At 41.1% G+C, this 21,714-nt stretch overlaps 1 protein-coding gene across 1 annotated transcript in view; it reads right to left on the reverse strand.

Annotated features, from left to right (window-relative positions):
• The window catches only part of PGM5 (phosphoglucomutase 5), a 69,240-nt gene extending 47,796 nt beyond the window's left edge, over nucleotides 1–21,444 (reverse strand). Inside the window, exons 1-6 of the mRNA XM_072359402.1 lie at nucleotides 21,003–21,444; nucleotides 15,306–15,468; nucleotides 13,337–13,483; nucleotides 11,726–11,851; nucleotides 9,461–9,651; nucleotides 8,333–8,487 (exon numbers count right to left, since the gene is read on the reverse strand). Of these exons, the coding sequence (XP_072215503.1) occupies nucleotides 8,333–8,487; nucleotides 9,461–9,651; nucleotides 11,726–11,851; nucleotides 13,337–13,483; nucleotides 15,306–15,468; nucleotides 21,003–21,263 (1,043 nt within the window). The 5' untranslated portion in view covers nucleotides 21,264–21,444. The remainder of the gene's footprint in view (nucleotides 1–8,332; nucleotides 8,488–9,460; nucleotides 9,652–11,725; nucleotides 11,852–13,336; nucleotides 13,484–15,305; nucleotides 15,469–21,002) is intronic.
• Between the last annotated feature and the right edge of the window lie 270 nt (nucleotides 21,445–21,714).

The following is a 21,714-nucleotide window of genomic DNA, read 5'->3' on the forward strand; positions in this document are numbered from 1 at the left end:
TCCTACTGTGCTACAGAAAAAAAAACAACCCTGATCCAAATTTTCACCCTGAATTTAAGTTTCTTGCTGACTGAAGGGATAACAATCTTTCTGCACTCAGCATGGAACATTAAAAGCCATCACATCTCTACCTCTCACAGTATGAAGACGCTTTGTTAAGCAAGTCAGAACAGACACCATCACGGCATTCCTCTCAAAACTTGACTCTTGCCAACCAGACAGTAAATGGATAGGCACCAGACACTGATGTCTCACAGCTGCATTAAAAGGCAGACCATCAGGTGTAAAGTCACAGGGTCCTCAGTAAGTCAGGTAACCAGCTCTCTCAGTTCTAGTTAGAACATACAAATGCTGTTGTAATGATCTGGCTGTAGAAACAAGGTATTAGATAATGCTAGCCATACAGGAATTCTCTAAACAACCCTCTTTTCCTGTACCAAGCTGACTACTATTTTCCACACTCACTCAACTTTATAACTCTTACATAAACAGCTTCTGCTCTCTCTTCTGATTCTCATTTTGTAGACCACGAGCTAACAGCTCTGTATTCCATTTCCTTTTCTGTTAAGCAAAAATCAGATAAACCAGAATACAAGGATATGAAAAAGAATAGTTTGTTGAACAGCATACACAGCTACACATTCCCTACAAGAAAAAGAACACCGATCTAAGGTTATATACCACCAGAGAATTGAAGTCTGGAGACTTACCACCACAATCCTGTTGATGTTGGACCAAATCAAAGCAGATGTTTCCTGTCAAATGTTATACTCTCCCTACGGTACGTACAAGTGTACTCCAGCAGTCACTTCAAGCAAACATACGTAAATGTTGAACATCTTAAGTGAATTTTCTTGTAAACTACTGCTCTGTTATTGTATTTCTAATCAATACTTAAGTCCTCCAGCATATTGCTTCCTGCTGTTTAACAGTTGTCAACGGTTTAAAGGCTGGTTTGTCTCGGTTCCATGAACAGTGGAGCAGAGGGATTTTGCAAAAGGGAAATGGGGGACCCAGCAGCAACAATCTGAGCGAAGAAGAGCCCCATCAGGTGACCTTGCCAGGAGTTCTATCTCCTCTCTGACCACAAAGCCACCTGGGGAATGAGCTCTTCTCTTCCGGGCAGGTACCTAGAACTTTAAACTCCCAGTGCACAACACGATGTTATGATGTGGAATACCAGTAACCAAAAATCATAAAACCATGACATTCCACCCCTTACTCTAGATCACTACATCATGCTTAATATATACAAACAAACCAAAATTAACTAGGATTGAACACATGCACACACAAATATACATGCAATTATTGACTGCACTCCCCCAACATCGAATTCCCTTGTCATACACACTGAATATCCCCATTTTTCTGCATCACCCACCCGGGTCCCTCGGCAAAAACAGTGCCACAGAGAGGTTTGCCCTTTCCACAGTCCGGAAGGACCCAAACTACTTAACCCAACATGTTCTTTCATGTAAAGAAAGAACAGGGACTACAGGGACCTTATCTCCCTTGACAGTATGGAGGGAGCTGGCAGGACCATTGTGACTGATAGATCCTGTGGTGTTGACCAACCAGGTGGCTTCTGCCAAATGCTTCTCCCAGTGCTTAAATATTCCACCACCCATTGCTTTCAAGGTGTTTTTTAACAACCCATCGTATTATTCAATTTTACCAGAAGCTGGTGCATGGTAAGGGATATGATAAATCCACTCAATGCCATGATCTTTGGCCCAAGTATTTACAAGAGAATTGCTGAAATTAGTCCCATTATCAGACTCAATTCTTTCTGGGGTGCCATGTTGCAACATGACTTGTTTCTCAAGACCCAATATGGTGTTTCGAGCAGTAGCATGGGGTACTGCAAATATTTCAAGCCACCCAGTGGTTACCTCCACCATGGTAAGTGTATAATGCTCACCATTGTGAGATCATGGCAGTATATATAATCAACCTGCCACACCTCCCCATATTTATACTTTTGCCATCACCCTTCCCCACAGAGAGGTTTCATCCTCTTGGCTTGTTTAATTATGGTGCATGTTTCACAGTCATGAATAACCTGAGCAATAGCATCCATAGTTAAGTCCACCCCTCAGTCTCTAGCCCATTTGTATGTTGCATCTCTTCCTTAATGGCCCGAGGTCTCATGGGCCAATCGAGCTAGGAATAATTCACCCGTGTTCTGACAGTCCAAGTCTATTTGAGCCATCTCAATTCTGGCAGCTCGATCTACCTGATGGTTGTTTTGTTGTTCTTCAGTAGCCCAACTCTTGGGCACGTGTGCATCCACATGATGCACCTTTACAACCATATTCTTTATTCAGGCAGCAATGTCTTTCCACAGTTCAGCAGCCCAAATAGGTTTACCCTTCCACTGCCAGTTGTTTTGTTCCCACTGCTGTAATTACCCCCTTAAGGTATTCACCACCATCCATGAGTCAGTATAAAGATAAAGCATTGGCCTCCTCTCCTGTTCAGCAACATCTAAGGCCAGCTGGACAGCCTTTACCTCTGCAAACTGACTTGATTCTCCTTTACCTTCAGTGGCCTCTGCAGCTCTTGGCATAGGGCTCCACACAGAAGCTTTCCATCTGCAATGCTTCCCCACAGTACAACACGATCCATCTGTGAACAAGGCAAATTTCTTTCCATTTTCTGGTAGTTCATTGTATGGTGGGGCCTCTTTAGCACGCAATATTTCTTCTGCTGGTTATGTTCCAAACTTTTTGCCTTCGGACCAGTCCATGACCACGTCTAGGATCCCTGGATGGCTGAGGTTCCCTATCCAAGCTCACTGCATAATCAATGCAATCCACTTACTCTAAGTGGGTAGCGTGATGGGAGGAGGGAACCTTTCCTTTGAACACCCAGTTCAGCACTGGCAGTCGAAGTGCCAGAAGGAGCTGCACCTCAGTACTGACTACTTCAGAAGCAGCCCAAACCCCCTTATATGTGGCTAAGGTCTCCTTCTCAGTTGGAGTGTAGCATTCTTTGGACGCCTTGTACGCTCGACTACAAAATCCCAGGGGTCGGCCTCAGGACTCTGTGTCTCTCTGCCACAAACTCCAGGTGGGACCTTTCTCTCCAGCAGCAGTGTAGAGGATGTTCTTTACATCCTGTCCCATCCATACTGGCCCCAGGGCCACGGCAAGGGCTATTTCCTGTTTAATCTGTTCAAAAGCCTGCTGCTGCTCAGGGCCCCATGTAAAACCATTCTTCTTCCACACTGACTGATAAAGGGGGCTTACAGTGGGGCTGTGGTTTGGAATAGGCATTCTCCAAAAACCCACTACGCCCAGAAAAGATTGTCTTTCTTATTAGTGGGTGGAGACATGGCAGTGATTTTGTTGATCACATCAATTGGGACGTGACAACATCCATCTTGCCACTTTATACCTGAATTTCCTAGGCAGGTCCTTTCACTTTGCTTCGTTTAAAAGCAAAACCAGCATGCAAATGGATCTGGATTATTTGCTCTTCTTCTTCTCCTTGCTGTGTTGCCCTGCACAAGAATGTCATCAATTCATTGTAAGTGCTAAGGGGTACACCCTGATCCAGTGCAGCTTGGATCAACCCATGGCAAATGGTTGGGCTGTGTTTCCACCCCTGGGGAATGAGCTCTCCTGGGCAGGTACCCAGAACTGGAGCATTAACACTTTAACTCCTGGTGCACTATATGATGTTGTGATGTGGAATACCAGTAACCAAAAAATCATAAAACCGTGACAATAATGCATACTGAAAAACTGTTAAGCAACACATCATCCTGCTCAGAAATGAATGAAGTACTAGACTTTCTAAATCCCTTCCTTCAACTATCACACATTATTTTTTATATTTTTTTAATTAACTGAAGAAAAAGCTTTAATAGCTTTAGATTTAGGCTAGTCTGTGGCCACACAGTATTGATGAGTAAGAAGAGGTGGATTTTCTTTGTTTTCCAGATGAGAAAGACCCATTAACCACAGAAGACAGCAGTACTACAGAGCCAATTCTTTCTCATGAAATCTGCTCTTATTACTGAGGTCCAAAAATGGGCCATTTTTTAACTTTGGATATCTCAACTAGGAAAATACTTGCATTTTAGTGTTTTATGGAGTACTGATGGTTTTTAAATCCCAGCCAGACATGCTTGAAGTTACCGTTTCCTCACGTCTTCTAGAAGACAGAGACCTAACAAGTAGAAGCAAGATTTGCTTTTTATCTAGACACAATTCTTTCTAACCTACTGCACATATGCTGCATGTTATATACATCACAAATGTTGCCATTTCCTTTTCAGTCATATTTATCTTGATATAGTTTCTCATTTTTCACTGTTAGAACATCAAAACATCAAAACATAAGGAACAGCAATATTCAACAGTGCAGTAGAAATGAGTTTTAATCAATACATATATGCCTTACCAGTTAGACATTTCACCCACCTTAACAATTCATGCTCCCTACACACATGTAACATGCCTTTTCCTAAGCACAAATGTGAGATGAAGGATGAGTCAAAAATTCTCTAGCAAGGAAAACTTCAATAAAGGATGAACAGAACAGGGAACATTTATACAAACAAGACATACTAAGTCCATAAGACTTCTCATACCAAAGGAGTTGGCCAAAGTCACTGCCAAGCCACTCTGTTATACTCAAAAGGTAAATGAAAGAGCCTTCTGAAGACAGCAAGCAAATACCAATACTGTCTTCAAGAGGGGCAAGATCTAGAGGACTACAGACCAGTCAGCCTCAACTTATACCCTAAGGTGAGGTGGTGGAGTGACTTATCTGGAAATCAGTTCCACATCTACAAAGGACAAGAGCACAACTGCAAGCAATCCAGATGGATTTATGAAAAGAAAATCCTGCACAACCAACCTGTAAGCTTTCCACAATGAAGTGACCAACAAGGCGGACAAGGACAGAAGTGGAAACTGTCTGCATTGACTTTAAAAAGGCTTTCAACTCTCTCTCCCATAATAATCTCATAGACATAATGATGAAAAACACAGTAGATAACTTTAGACATAAAAGGACTGAAAATTAGCTGAATTTCAAAGCTCAAATTGTTGCCATCAACGGCACAAATTCCTGCTGGAAGATAGTCTACTACGAGTGTCCCAAAGGGGTGTACACCACAGCCAACACTGCTGAATGTTATCATTACTGACCTGGAGGATTGGATAGGGCATATTGTCAGCAAGTTCGTAGGTAATACAACATGAGAAGGAGTTGCTGATATGCTGGGTAGTTTTGCAGCCACTCAGAGACCATAACAGCCTGAAGAAAATGGCCAACAGCGACCTCATCAAAGTCAACAAAGAGCAATGCCAGATCCTGCACGCGGCAAAAATAACCCCAGTCACTCCACTATATACACTGGAGTAAAGCAGCTGGAAAATAACTCTACAGAAAAGGACCTGCAGTCCTGGTAGATACTAACTTGACCATAAGCCAGCAGTAAGCTTTGAGGCATAGAAGGCCAACAACAACCTGGTCAGCATTAGGAAAAGCACTGCCAGCAGGTCAAGGGAGGTGAGCCTTCCTCACTGTACAGTACTGGTGAGGTGGAATCTGGGATCCTGTGTCCAGTGACAGGCTCCCTGAGATGAGATACTCATGGACTTACTGGAGCAGTTCTAGTAAAAAGCTACTAAAATGACTAGGAGATTGGAGCCTATGTCGTACTGGGAGAGGATGAGAGAGAAAGAGCTGCTAAACCTAGAGGGAAGAAGCGTAAGGAGAGTATGTTAACAGTGCACATAAAAAGAGAGAAATAAAGAAAGATGGAGCCAGACCCTTAGTGGTGCCTAGTAACACAACAAGAACCAATGCGCACAAACTGAAAAACAGAAAATTCTGCTTCAGGATAATCAAAAACCAAAACAAACAAACAAAAAACCACTTGATTATTGTGAGAGTAGCTGAACAGTGGAACAGGTTTAATCAGAATCTCCGTGGAGTCTCCATTCTTGAGGACACTCCAAGCCCAAGTGGACATGGTCCTTAGCAGCCTTCTCTGGTAGATCCTGCTTTGAACAGAGTCATTGAGCTAAATGATGTCCAGACACCCTTTCCAATTTCAACTACTAAATGATAATTTCCTTTTTTTTTTATGTCAGAGTTAATATTCACAGTATACTTTTTAATTTAGTTTTTAATATTTTATGGGCAGATATACAGTGGACTTCTCTGACAGTTCTAGAGTACAAAAGACAGTCCATCAGAAATGAAAAAGAGGGATCAAGAAAGTAAAAAGATTATAGATTAAAAGCATACACTAGTAAGCAGTAATCTGAAGCCTACTGCAGAATTGCATCCAGCAGCATTATCTTTTCTTTTCTGAACATTCTACTCAGAACAGAAATTATTTTCCTCACTGACTTAATTAGACTGGAGGTGAGATACACAGCAGCAAACAGAGATCATGCTCTCACTCACTCTAAACAACACGCTGTCTGTTATCAGACAGCACATTCTTGATTTCCCTTTCCACTGGAGACACTTCAAGTCTCAGAATTCTATTACTAACCATTAAACTCATGTGCTACTTCTACACAGAAATGCCCAATCTTAACTTCTTTCTTTTTGCCAAAATCACATTACAAATACTCTTATCCTTCAAAATGGATTTTTTTTCTTGTAAGTTGGCTAGTTAGTTCATGGGTTTAGAAGTGTGAATGCTTTAAACATATTATTTCATACCTACTGTCCAACAACAATATCTTACTGACACTAGGACAACTCTCCCTTATGTATGTGGGCATAAGAAATCAGATTCTAGTTCAACATGAAACTTTTTCAGTAATATACTACATTTCAGACTATAATATTGTACTTTTTTTATTTTTTTTAAATACCTCTTACAGATCTTTCCTGGAAGTTAATCACTGCTGTAAGGTGGGCTTTATTGGTAATCCTGGAAGACATGATGGCTCAATAATTCCTCCACTCAAGCTTTGAGGAAGGTGTTTATGACACCGTTCACTGTGTGCCAAAGCACGTATCCAGTCCATATATAGAAAAGCTACTTCCTTAAAATGAACTACCACAACTGACTCCAAGTCTAAAGGGGGTTTTTGAGGTCTGAGTTCAGCACTGGCACATCTACGTGAAGCAAGTAAAGAGAATACTACCACCACAGCATCAGAATATCTGGAAGTCATCACTGCTCTGTTACAAAAACTTTAGAATTCAGGTATTTTAAATTTTTCAAAAGTCTACATATGAGTCCCAAAAGAAAAGTGATCACCTTTTAAAAAGATGTGACTTTTAAACATTCAGGAAAACAAAGACAATCTTGAAACAAAAGAAAAAAAGAATATTAAGGTGTCCTGGAGCAATGCAGCAAACTTCGTAACAATAAATATTAGACAGATGGCAAGGAAAATATTTATATTCTTCCTTCATAATAAATTACTCAATTTTGTTCAATAATCAAACTTAACTCCACAGAACTGAGTAAGGCAGTAATCACCCTAAAATAACTTGTCCTCCAGAAGGTAAAATAAACATGGTCAAGAACATCAGTCAACTAGACACATGGTCATAATGGGGATTTCAATACATTCATACTTTCTGGCATATTTACCCAGCTTTAAGAAAGACAGAAAAACAAACATATTTAAAGGCAACTGTGTCTTCGACTCATAGGAATGCATATATCCCAGGTTAACACTGAGACACAATTATCTCTGTGATCATTCCTTCCACATAGAGAATCTAAGGCAATAACATTTAGCTTAATCCTCATATGAGATTTACAGAAAATTAAGGCCTGGAGGAGACTTCTTCAAAATCCAGCTGCTAACATAGGATGCACTTTTTCAGTAAATCTGTTAGAAACAAACTGGCCCTGTCAGAGATAGCTAAAGTATACTTTCAGCCTGTCTTGGGACTGGAAATGGATTTCATGACTACTAAATATCCCTTCCAGGATATTTTATATCATATTAACCTGATTAAAACAACTAGTTTTGTGGGGGTTTCCTTTTTTTTATTTATTTTTTTTAAATGCTTGCTTAGTACAGAATTTGCATATCTGTTTTAAAATTCCATGATTTGCAGAAGGAAGGCTGACAGATTAGGCCATTATGTACTCAGAAAAAAGGGTGAAATTATTTGGAAAAGGAATTACTCCTTACTTCTCATAGTATCAGAAAGATCTGATTAATTTATTTCCTTCTCAGGGTGAATCAAACTATCGTAATCCAAGAAACAAATTAAAACTATGGAACACATAAGCACATAACCAAATGACTTAATGATTATGCAACTGCTTTATAATAAAGCAGAGAGACAATATAATGACCAACATGATAAAGATATTCCATCTTACTTGTCCAGGGCTGTACTGGTGGGCATGCTCCTACCAAATCCTCGGACACCCATCTGACAGAAGTATGGAATGCAAGACAGATTGGCAGCAATAATTGCCAGTGAATCAGATGCATTAACAAAGAAACCATTTTGGCCAAGGATCATATAGCGGTCCTGGAAAAGACAAGAAATACAAAAACATGTCTCAAATCCTATGTTTTGGTTTCTTCTCTTAGATGAACAATAGGTAAGAGTTTAAAATATATATATATTAAAAAAAACAAAAAAACAAAAAAACCACAACAAGACAAACAGACAAACAAAAAAATAACAGGCTTTGGGCTATCTGTATCTCTCATAGGGCAGAGTAAATTTATTGGCACTGTCCCAATAGATTTATAACCTCACTACCACATTCTCACTCCCTCCAACAAACAAAACCTCCAAATCAGTCCCTAGCCTGAGCCTCCTACATTGTACTTCAGTAGGTCTGCTCCTGCCAGGGAATGCTTGTGTAGGAGAATCTTTCTGCCAATTGCATGCACTGTATAGTGAGTAGGAGGGTATTTTGTGTTTAGAGACCACAGAAAACAGCTTCTGTCCTTCAGAACCTTTCCATCATTCTCAAATTTTAACAGAAAACTGTTTTTGCAATACTTTACTGTTGATAACACATCATAAGAACTAAAACAAGCAGAGATAATAACTCAGTGCTTTATTAGCTAAAAAAATCTCTCAAAACTGACTTTCTTTAGTTACTACTTATTGTGACGAGTTAATGCTACCTGTATATGCTGTCCTTTCACACCCAGAGAAATGTTATACCAGAACAAAACAAATACAGACAAAAAAGGAGGGGAAAGAAAAAGACACACAGGAAGAAAACAGGAAGGAGACAGGAAGAAGACAGGAAGAAGACAAAGAACTCTCATTCTGGGTTCAAATCCTGCTCAACTTGCAAACAGCTGTAGGAACAAATTATTCCACATCTGTGATTTACAGGTACAAATGCCATCATCTATGCTTGAAAGCAAAGTCATTCATCCTCAAGGACTTACTGAAAAGCAAATATACTTCCACGTCCAATACCTGATAGCAGACAAAACAATAACTAAGTTGAAACTTCCACAGCAATCAGAATACTTACTCCATCAGCATCAAAAGCAGCTCCAAACCCATACTCTCCACCTCTCATTGCCTCCAGCAAGGCAGTTGCATATGTTAAATTGGGATCAGGACGCTGTCCACCGAAATCCTCCAGAGGAATACAGTTTATAGCAGAATTTGCAGGAGCTCCTAATTCATCACAGAGGATTCTTCTCACGTAAGGTCCCATAACTGCAAAAACATAAATCTGCCATGCATTCACAAAAACATATGCTTGACATTCAAATTTTTCACAGTACTACGAAGACTTGATACAAAACATACTTGTGGCAATTCTATACATCTGTTGTTAGCAAAAGGAATTCTCTTCTCTGAAGAGAATATGGTAGAATATGGTCACCCTACACAGATCAATTGTTAAGTTGATTGATCAGTTGTTAAAACACGCTTCTTCACTAGCAGAAGTGAGAAAGTAACCACTGAATACTGAAAGACAGAAGTTTTATTTAGCAACTACTATGGGAAAGTAATTAATGTACAAGCTTAGGGGTATTTCTTACTAGAATAAAAAATAATATGGTATTTTATACGTCCAAGCAACAATTCATCAAACACACCAGCAAAGAAAGTAAACAGGAATAGAATGGAAATAGAGAATACACTTCTTTCAGATTTCTCATTCATACAAAAATTAAACAGGTTTTCCTACTGAAAAATTTTCCATGTTTTTCCTACCATCATGTACATAGTAAGTAAAAACTTTCCTACAACTAATTCCAAAATAACTTTTTTTTTTTTTAATTAAATGGCCAAGACCATGGTTCATGCTACCATACCATAATTAGCATATGCAGTGTTGTGGGGTGTCTGAAAAAAACACAGAGGTTCGATTTTTAGCAGCTTTTTACTTCACCTACAACCCAAATTACCATGCCAGGCCTCCTCTTAATTTCCTGGTAAGACCTACCAATTCTAATCTTACCTGCTGAATAAATGCATATACATTTCCATTCTTTAACCAATTAACCTACATTTTTCAATAACTATAAGAAGTATTTTTTATCACTTCAGAAATAAGAGGATCCTAAATACACATGCATCTGGAAACGACGTCATTATCAAACTGTACAAAAGACTTTTCAATTTCACAATTAAATATTTTGATCTTATGGAGAAAACTTTAATGTTAGTTGCACCTGAAATCTATGCTTGAGCATTTAGTGGCTGAGTAGCATACTTACTACCTTGTTATAGATGAGGACATCAAAGATCTATACATTATTTCAATAACATTCTCTCCAGAAGTGTATGTGATGAAAGACATTCCATTCCTCATTGCACAGCCAACTCACAGGATTCTTGGGAGCCATTTATTCAGATTTAACTTTTTTTCAGTAAATCACAGAATGGCTTGGGTTGAAAGGGACCTTAATGATCATCAAGTTCTAATCCCCCTGCCTTAGGCAGGACTGCCACCTACCAGATAAGGCTGCTAGGGGCCCATCCAACCTGGAAGCTCCAGGGATGGGGCACCCACAGCTTCTCTGGGGAGCCTGTGCCAGTGCCTCGCTCTTCTTGTAAAGCATGTCTTCCTAATATCTAACCTAAATATTCCCTCTTTCTTTTTAAAACCATTTCCTCTTGACTCTTTACTATCTGCCTGTGTAAAATGACAGTCCCCCTCCTGCATCTAAGTTCCCTCTGAGTACTGGAAGGCTGCATTAAGATCTCCCTGGAGCCTTTTCTTTTCCAGGCCAAATAAGCTGAGCCTTTCTTTCTGTGTATCTTTATGGCACTCCTCTGGACCTACTTCAAAAGCTCTACATCTTTCTTGTTATGGGGGCCCCTGAATTGGAAGCAGCACACCAGGTGGGGCCTCACAAGGACAAAGCAGAAGTAGACAATCACCCCCTGCTCTGCTGGCCATCCCTATTTTGATGCAGCCCAGGACGCAAATAGAAACCGTTTTTCCTGAGTAGAGATTGTCCTGCAACCTCCTTGGCTATGATACACCGCAACATATCTCATTACCCACTCATGGAAAGATCAGCTCATCCTGCTTGCTTTCAAACACAGAAAGAAGACTGTTATTGCATACATATGTCTTCAATTCCTTTTCGAGAAAAAAAGGACTAACAGTGGGTTAGGCCCAGTACTAAGACTGATTTTGTTAATAGCCTGATGTGAAAACCCTTTAGCATTTCTAAAAAGCCTGACACTTATACACTGTATATGTATTTACCTTTATTAGAAAACTATTACAATGAACTCATATTTTTGTCCTGATAGTATCTTAAGTTCATACCTCCATTCATGGCATCAATCCTTATTTTGATCTGGTTGGGTCCAGTCAGCAAATTTCTGATTGCACTGAAGTCAAAGATATTTCGAAGGAGATTGAGGTAGATATCCACAGAATCAACAATTTCCACTAGAAAAATAATAATAATAATAATAATGCAAAAAACAATCAACAACTTATCAAAATAGAAGTACAGCTTACATATGGGAACATATGTCTCCCAGCACACTTTCACAACCCATGTACCTGAATTAAAGAAAGCACACAACCTCTGTGTAACCTGGACTGGCACTGAGGCCAAGGAGACAAAGTAAAAGACTCTTTAATCAACCTTAAACCTTGCACGGATCATCAGTTTTGCTTGCTACATCACTGCAGAGTACGGAAGATGGGAAGATGTCCACGTTGATAAAAATGCACAACTTTTATTATTTGAAAGCAGTATCTATGTGCATCACTTCATCAGGAGACGCACAGCTCATTTCTGGCACTTAATCTGTCTCCAGTTTATTGTCATTCTACCACCATAATTTTGCAATTTATACATTACTCTCTTCAGAAAGTTTGGCTCAAATACAACCTCTGTTTTTTGTGTTACAGTCCTGCTAATCTGAAAAGTGATGCCACAAAGGCAGAGAGCTACAGCTTCTCTAGTTCTGTAAGATATTAAACAGACCAAACTAAAATCAATTACTGAAAGTAAATTTGTTGGAATCAAAGCAGCTACCATGGCAAAGCCATGATTTTAAATCAACTTGAAACAAGTTATTTTTCTGATTAAATTTAAAAGAATGCTATACAAATGCTTTTTTATATGGCTTAACGAATATCTTGAAATATTTTAGTTACAAGTTAAACTATTTTCCTCAGTAATGCTGACCTCACCCCGATGATCTTCTTCAGGGTAAAACATAAACACAGTGCCTAAGAAAAAAGCTTAGAATAGACTACACTTTAACCAGAAACAAGAACAAAAAAATAGCCCCCATGAAAAGTAATCTGTAAAACCTACTTGAAAACGAGTCAATTATCTGGCACATGATAAAATTCTCAGAGATCTCAAAAATTATATTTCAGCATAACTTGTCAGCCCTGCTCACAATAAAGTTTATGTAGGTTCCAATTTTTACACATGAACAAATGCCACAACATCCACAGAACTGTTAAGATAAAGTGCATGTAAAATTCAAGCCTAAAAATTATTCTAGCTCCCGCCAAATCCAATTAACTTGTTTTCAGTTGCACCACTTGACCAATTACAATACTTCCCTAGAGTCTCCGGTAGCTATATTGTCCCAGAACAGTTCATCTTTCCAGAAGTTACTGGTAAATAACTTTTTTTTCAAATTAGAAATCAAACAAGCAAACAAATAAACAAAAGGAATTGGTTTTAATCTATTTTTATGCCACCTGACTTTTTGTTTGCTTGTTTTCCTGTGTGCAAAATGAATACAACACTTACCTGCATCACCGAGTATTTTGAGATCCAGCAGCAGTAAGGAATTCTAAAGAAATAATGCTCTGTTTAAATAATTACTGTTTATCATTCTGCAACAATTCTACTACCTAGAATCAACACCAGTATGTAGCATGCGTAAAAGCCTTCACTCATACCTCGGAAAGGTTTGAATTTGTTCTCCAGATCAAACTCTTGTCTTCCTAAGCGAGATAAATCAACTCTGAGATCAGGGCAAATGGCATATTCCTCCAAGGTTTTGCTGATTTGATAAATTTTATCTGAAACTATATCTGGAGCAGGTCCTATAAGAGAACAGAACTTGTCAGGTCATATTTTTAAATGAAAGTTCCATAGGATTTAAAAAAAAAAAAAAAAGTTTGCTCGTTTAAAAAAAAAAAATACAGAACTTATCAGCTGTATTGAAGAATAAGGCCCCAAAAGTGCACTGATGCAAAGTGTTTTGTACCCTGCAGGACATTTTTTGAAGAAAATGAAAAATAGAACATAGGAACACAGCGCATTCTCATACCACCTTGTTTCACAGAAAATATTTAAGGCAGTAACCAGACTGGAGAAAAAAAGTTCAATCATTCTTCTTAGTGTTTGAGACAAAAAAAATGTTGCCATTTTTTCTTCTACAATGAACCTCAACACATGTTCTAATGGAAAACCTGCCTTTCAGAAGCATCTTCTGGTGTCTCACAGGTCTTTCTGCAAATGCACAACTGTGAAGCTGAGACTGTCTGGCATCTCCCATAGTTTCTTTGGGCACAGAATATCACTGAATGCTCCTCCACAGTTGGACAGCCATTAAGCCATCAACGTGCTAATGACACAATCATATGAATGAAAATAATTTAATCACTTAACAAGCAATTGTGATCTGCAACAGCTTAAGTCACTGTGAAAGAGAAAACGCTTCTTAAATGTGCATTGTTACTAGCAAATCCTGAAGACTGGCTATGTTTTTAAATAATTACTGTCATCCTAATAAGAATTGCAGGCTTGATGCAAAATGACCAGAAGACCATTCTGTCTTCTCTAATTATTCTTTAGTTATACTAAAGCCACTCTTCCAACCTGGAAAAATGACCTCCTGTATTTTTGTTTTCACTCGCTGCTAATTAAATGCCTCCTTCTTTTCACCACTGGATGCTTACCTCCTGCAACAATGCTGCTGTACTCAGTGCAGCCTTACCACACAAATCATTGTCTAACATCACAGACACAGCATACCTGATGGTCCAAGGCAATAAATACAACACATGGTAGTCACTTAACTTAATCTGGCTTAGCAAATGACTTCTTACTGTTCCATCCCAAACCCATTCACAGGATAAGGACAGGTTTCATTCGCACTATATCAGCCTTGATAGGGTGATTTTCAAGGCATTTCAAGATTTTCAGAAGGAAAGCATCCTACATTTATGAAGCATACAAGGCTTCAGCATTTGTAAAAATCATTGGGATCAGTAACTTATAAAGCATGACATAACTAATAAAGCATGACATAACTACACGCGTCAACTTAAAAATTTCACTACACGAGTCAGCATTAGCTGTACACACAAACTGCATAATTCAAGAGCAGAACTGAGACAGCTGAAGTAGTACAAGTCCCCTTGGAAAAGGACAGATTTTTTTTTCCTGGTCAACACAAACAATGCTTTTTTCCATATGTGAAATATATACTGAGTTACACTGCTTACAGCTCTTCTGAAATGACATGCTTAATTAAGTGCCAAGACAACCAACAAAAAAACATGAAAAAAAGAGTGCTCCCTCATAAGCAACTTCACGGAAGGTTGAAAACTGTTACAACAGTCCAGCAGACTAAGTAAAATGAAGTAAAGATGGGACCGTAAACCTGACTGAATGAGGTATCTCAAGGCTTTAATGAATGTCTAATACTTAATGAACTTATGCATGTAAACAAAGACACTCGTACCCTTGAGAAAAATAAAGAACAAATATGCTTATTTCCTTCAAAGCTGTTAAACAATAGACTGTGAAAGAATAACCAAAAACACTCACAGTTAACGTCAGCTGGCTATCCATGAATTTTAATCATATTGAGATGCAATGCCATAAATGTGTTAACCAAAGAAAGAACAATTCACCTACCTCCATTTGCAACCTCAAACTTGACTCCAAACTCTCCTCCAGGTCCCCCAGGACTATGGCTGGCTGTTAGAATAATCCCACCAGCTGCTTTTATCTTCCGAATAATACATGAAACTGCAGGTGTGGATAAGATACCATTCTGCCCAATAACCAATCTGCCGATCTAGGTGAAAAAAGAAAAAAAAAAAAAAAAAAAAGATATTATTTTTAATATTAATGAAGAAACATACACACCAATATATGCATATAGAGCGGCTAACAGAAATTTTAAGCCCCTACCATGGAACCTATTTGTTGCAGTGAAATGCACAACAGGAGCTGGTTAGTTGCTACACCAGAGTGCTAATAACAAATGCTGTATACTGTATGCGCAGGACAGCAAGGAGCACGGACACAATAGCAAACTGCAAGCTCCCTTGGGGTACTGGGGTATGATCCTGCTATCAGACCTTTCAGAGAATCCCCATCCATCACCAAAGCTCCTCTAGTAACAGCTTGTTTTAGGGTTGAGTGTGTGGAAGCAAGCAACATTGGAGCTTCAATCAGCATAAAAGAGAACAGCAAGCAACTTGGCTTTCACAGAGGGGCTTTTCAGAGTGACTGCAAATATAACCACAATATATTTCTAAAACATGTAACCTCTGATTAGTCACATCTTTGTAACACAGATACCCTTGGTTGTCCAGCCCTGAATACCACTCCTCCTTCAGTCATCATTTACTCTTTGGCTATTTCAGACAAACAGGGAGTGTTTCCAGGACACAGCAGAACAAGGGAAGTTCCCACCAGTCTTAAAGCAAAAAAAAAAGCTTTCAGGTGGTGTTATTAGACATTGCCTCAATGTGTTTGGTGTCATGCACAGTTCCACTACCTGATTCCAAGTATTTGGCCTTGCCTCCATTACCCACACAGATACTACATTTTCAGCTCAACACGAATAACCCCAGACATAATAATTTTGATGCCTAAGGATCTTTTTGCTGGAAAACAGGAAAAGCTACCAAAATCATAAGTAAATTTCATATTCAAGGTTCATTTGATTTACTCATGGTAACTAATATGAACATGCTGCTGACTCTTGCTAAGTAGAGCACTTTGCATACATGTAATGTTCTTAGCATCCTTTAAAACCCTGCTCCAAAACTCTCCAGAGATTTAAAAATCTTCAGAATATGCATATATATATATATATATATTTAATATATACATATTTTTTACTCAACAATTTTGAATAGAAACTGCTTCAAAACCAGTTTATGTATAACCTTACTTATGACTGCAGAAATGCAACTCCTATGTCATGGAATAAGGAAGACTTTTTTAATATAAATAAGCAAAAGTGTTTCCACTTGCTCTGGGCTGTATTTCCACAGGCATACCTTTGCCGCAGAAAACACCCAGGACAGAACTCCAGACTCCTCAAGGAGAGGCAATGGTACTGCTAGCAGTTCAAGCGTATGCCTCAAGGCTCTTTCAGAACCAAGCTCAAGAAAAACGGATTTCCATTAGTTGTATTGCTTACTGTTTTATTAATACCAGTGCCACATAAGTAGTAATTTGAAATAGAAACACTAATATTTTCAAGCTGTTTTAAATTTGAGTGTGCCCTTTTAAGGCTTCTTTTTCAGCCTATGAGAAAAATGAGATTTCTTCCAAGACTGCTGTATGAGTGCCATCATTTAATCATCACTGCTCACTGCACCAAAGCATCAGAAGAAACGCAGACCACTGGGAAACAGGCTTTAGCAAGCCTTCTTCCAGCCTATACTATATACATTAGGGGAAATAAAATGAAAATAAGTAATGAAAACATTTGCTTTGAGTACTTCCTCTCCCTTTTCTAAACTATTATGCACATAAAACACTTTGGCAAGTGAAGACTCAGTTTTCCAAATGCAGCTGTCAGAAAAGAGCGGTGGCTTTTAAAACATTGTTCTGGATGGATAAGCAAAAGGAAGATGACAGAGATAATGTTTTGCTGAATGCATAATGAAGTATTAAAGTATCAATACAATTGCACGCAGGGTTTATCATGAATTCTTCTGTATTTCTACACGAGATTCAGGTTTTTTCTAAGTGTACAGAAATCACTGTTCTGAAGTAGCCAAAACAGATTATTCACAGTGCACAAACTATCTGGCACTGTCTCTTCATTGTATCTTCACTTTTGTTCTGTTCATCCCAAAGCAGTTTTCCCATTTTCCTGGACACTCAGCATTTATACAAATAGGACTATTTTGCGTTGCTTTCAGTATTTGTGACAGGCTATTTGTTCACTAATTAGAATTAGTGCAGAAACAGCACTGTGTAAACTAATTCCTATCCTGTAAAAATACTGTAACATTTTATATTCTAAGTTAAATAAGAAAGTGAAATTATGTCTTACAATACTCAATTTCGTTTGCAGAGCTTCACTTCACCTATAGGTCTTCAGTGCTTTTATGAAACTCTATTCAGTAATGAACTCTCAGATTTACAGACTCCTCTGGGCTAAACCAGCAACCACATACTCACTCACAATTAAAGTTCCAGTAAAATCCTGCTGGAAATCTTGGGCAGTTTCATAGCATGGAAAGATTATCTCTGGAATTCAAAAACTTGCATGGCTACGAGATCACACGCTTGTAATGTCACTTCTAATACTGTGCCCAACGCCACATCCTATTTTGTCGCTCTGCTTTTAGTAGCAACAGCAGCAACAGAGACTGTGATCCTCAGCAAAAAAGTACAGTCACCCTAACAAGTATTTTACAGCAACATTTTCATGCAGTATTACTGCATGCAGCTTTGTATTTTCAGACAATTCAGCAGATCAAAACGGAGTCACTTCACATATTTTAGCTGATTTTGCCAGTAATTCTTCTTTCAAATACCTCAGTCAATTTAACTTGAAATAAAATAAAGCAAGTGAATTATACCCTGGACAGCATAGGAGTACGTCTTCTTACACTGTAGTATCCTAATGATGACTTAGTGTCATGCCTAACATAGAAGCAAATAATTCAGCCATACAGGTGTAAGGAAGAAAGATAATATTCTTATGGGAAACAAAAAGTAACATGGTCCTGCAAAAACAGCCGGAAAATTCTTTGCCATCTCAAACTTTCACGGCATTATTAGCAATGCTTCATGACCTCTATAATGTTGCTGTGACTCTCCATAGGCCAAGTATGATCATCAACTCATCCATTTCTGATCAGATACAGACATCAGAATTTCTAATTTAAACGTACTCCAAACTGCGCCTCAAAAATAAAGCACCATGCCCAGCCAATGGCTCTAATGGAATACTTACATTTAATTTGTAGTGATACTTTGTCACGCATGATGCAGCCCTTTCATCTCAGTTCTTTCTGGCATTAAGAAACAAAAGCTGCTGACAGGTGGCAGGTGGAAAGGGAGGTGCAGCTTCAGATAGTCTCCCACCATCTCACTTCTCAGAAATGCCTGCTGCAAACTGGAATGGGACAGGACCTTGCACTCCCATGACAGGCAGCTTCTTACCAAAATGTGTTTTCCTCAATCCCATCTGTGCACTCTGCCAAAGGATGACCACTAGTTAGCTGCTTCCAGCTAACCTACACTATCTCTCCAAACAGAAGGACATGACAAATCATGTGCCGATGGCTACTGCATAGCAGTACTCTGTAGCCATTGCCAGCACAGGAAGCCCAGAAGCTGTGGCCATGGTGTACCTGCAGCCCCAGCTGACAGGGTGAGCAGAGGGCTCAATGATGACAGGACGGCAGGGCGAGCAGCAGCAGCTGATCGGGCAGGGGGCCTCTGCTCATTCCTTGTCCTGGGGCCTGTGCCAACTGTGCTAGGCTGCTAAGGCAGGGAGAATGCGGGGTGAGTCACCAAATTAGAACAAGGGGAACCTAGCGACTCTAAAGGGCAAATACGTTTACAGTTGATATCAGAAAATCCCCTTTATTTTTATACTCGGCAGGCACAATTAACCAAAGAGCTCAGAATGTGTCTTCCTGGAAGGAGACTCCGGCTCAGTTTGTCAGCACTACTTGGCCATCCCTCTCCTGGAACTCCACTGAGGTTAAAGGTTTTCAGGGCAGCTTCAAGCTTCCACGTGTTTCATCTCACACTGCATTTGCCAGCTTGCTTTTTTTTTCTTTTCCTTTTGATGTTGGACAGGCTCCTTGTAGTGACATTTGCCTTGGCCAAAGGGAGAGGTATTTGCCCTCAACAGTATTCAAGTTCTCCACCCGAACCATACAGCACAGCATTAAACAATGCCTTTGGGGAGGCTTAGATAATTTCTCATCTGTCATATATTAGCAATCAAAGAATAAAGCATGTAATGAGTATTCCTTGGAGGCAAAAAAAAAGAAGTGAGGCTTATGCACGTTCAGCATGCTGCAGAGAAACAGAGAAGCAGCCAGGAGGCTAAACGGGAACAGAGCGTGGGTACGTGGGAGCAGGATCAATGTCACCCCCAACCACCAACCTCCTGAGTTTGTCAGGACTGCGTCCCCAGCCAGAGTATGGTGCTTGAATTCAGGAATCTGTGGGAACTGCCAACAGACACTCTTGTTTCTTGGCTTCAGAAAACAGTAAGGAGAAACCATGCTTCCAAGAAAGCTGCAATAACTTAAGGAAGGGGAAGCCCTGCTAGAGCAAAGTGCCAGAAACAGGCTAAACTGGAAGCCTCCTGAGGTCAAAAAGACCCAATCTGCAGGGGGAGCAGAACAAAATGGGAAATGTGACATGAGAAGCTGCAAGGAAGCAAGCTGACAGCAACATTAACCAGGACAGAGTCCTGAGTGCATCTCAGCTTGCCTGAGAACCCCTCAGCCTTCTAAGCCCTACATTTCTGGTCTCCCCCAGATCTCAGTCCTTGCGGTCACCTTGCAGCTGCAGCTCACTCTGTGCTCACAAGAGCAGTGGGCGACCACAGTCTCGGCAGAGCAGCCCTTGCCGTGCTTTCTCCTGGCACCGTACAGTGACAGAGTTTCCCTTGCAGAGCCAGCAATGAGAGGAGCTGAGGAGAAGCAGTCCTCTGGGCCTTGCAGCTCCCAGCTGTGAGCAGTGGCCTCCCACTGCTCCCCACTGCCTGTGCTGGCTGGAGGGTCAGCTCCATGTTTAGGAGGGACAGCAGCTTCATCTCTGTTTAAGAGAGAAGACTTCAAGCCCGTGCTGTCTAGTACTTCCCAGCTTTCTGTATGTATAAACCGACAAAGGGGTTTGCACAACTCTATCAGAAAACATCAATTTCCCTCTTGAGTTTTCTCACATTTGAGTAAAATATGCTGTAAACCATCTGATCAGATGGGCTGTCACTACCATCCTCATTATTATCTCATTCATTAAATGAACAGAGAAGAACAATTATTTTCTGAAGCCGCAGCCAAATTGCTGAATTCCTCTTCCTTTAATAAGGCCATTTTCCTTGAGCATCCCTAAAAGACAGTGGGCAAAAAGCATGCATCCAATTGCCCTCGCTTTCCACGCACTTATTTTTGACTCTGCTACACTTTCTCCGCAGTCAGGTGTGTTTTTCAGCTTCCAGCCCCGACTCAGCTCCAAACGAGGTGTGCAGCACTACGGCCGGCCCGCAGTACCCGGGGCAGCCAGGAGCACACCCGGGTTACAGGCAGGTACCGCCAGCCTCGCCCAAACCTAGCGGAGCAGCCCGACTGACGCGCGCGGAGCACTGGCGGAGCCGGGAGGCGCCGCGCTTACCCCGTTAGCCGCGGCCATCTGGACGACGATCTCGATGGCCGTCTTGCTGAAGTAGCGGCCGTCGCTGCCCACCACCATGGTGCAGCCCTGGCGGTCGCGGAGATCGACGGAGGAGAGCAGGCTCTGCACGAAGTTGGGCAGGTAGTTGCGCTGGCTCTCGAAGAGCCCCGTGGGGCGCCGCAGCCCCCCGCCGCCCGTCGGCCGCTGGTCCTCGTAGGGCGTCGTCTGCACCGTCAGCACCGGGATGGGGTTCCTCTCCATTGCGACGCCCGGTGCCGCCCGCCCGGCCGCGGCTCCTCTGCGGAGCGGCGGCCTCACACGAGCTCCTGGTCGGCGGCGGGGGCGAAGAGAGGCGGTTCCGTCCGCCTCAGCGGCGCGGGGTCGGGCTCCCTGACGGCCGGCCCCCGCGGGACGGAGGCGGGTCGGCGGCGGGTCGGTTGGCCCCTCGGAGTCTCGGGGGCGGTGGGAGAGCGGCGCAGCGGGGGGTGCCGGGGAGGGCGCGGGGTCGCGCCGCCCCTTCCCCGTTCGGCGGAGTCCCGCCGGCGCCGCGGTGCGCGCAGGGGCGCGCGGGACTTCCCAGAGCCGTGCCGTCAGCGTGCGGCGGCCGCGGCCAAAAATAACCCTAGAAAGCAACGCCGAGAATCGCGGTCTCCTGCCAGAGCTGTAACCGGAGGCTGGGGGAGAGGGAGAGCCAGCGCCACACACTTGCTCG

This window comes from Excalfactoria chinensis, chromosome Z (assembly GCF_039878825.1).
Source record: "Excalfactoria chinensis isolate bCotChi1 chromosome Z, bCotChi1.hap2, whole genome shotgun sequence".
Taxonomy (NCBI): Eukaryota; Metazoa; Chordata; class Aves; order Galliformes; family Phasianidae; genus Excalfactoria; species Excalfactoria chinensis.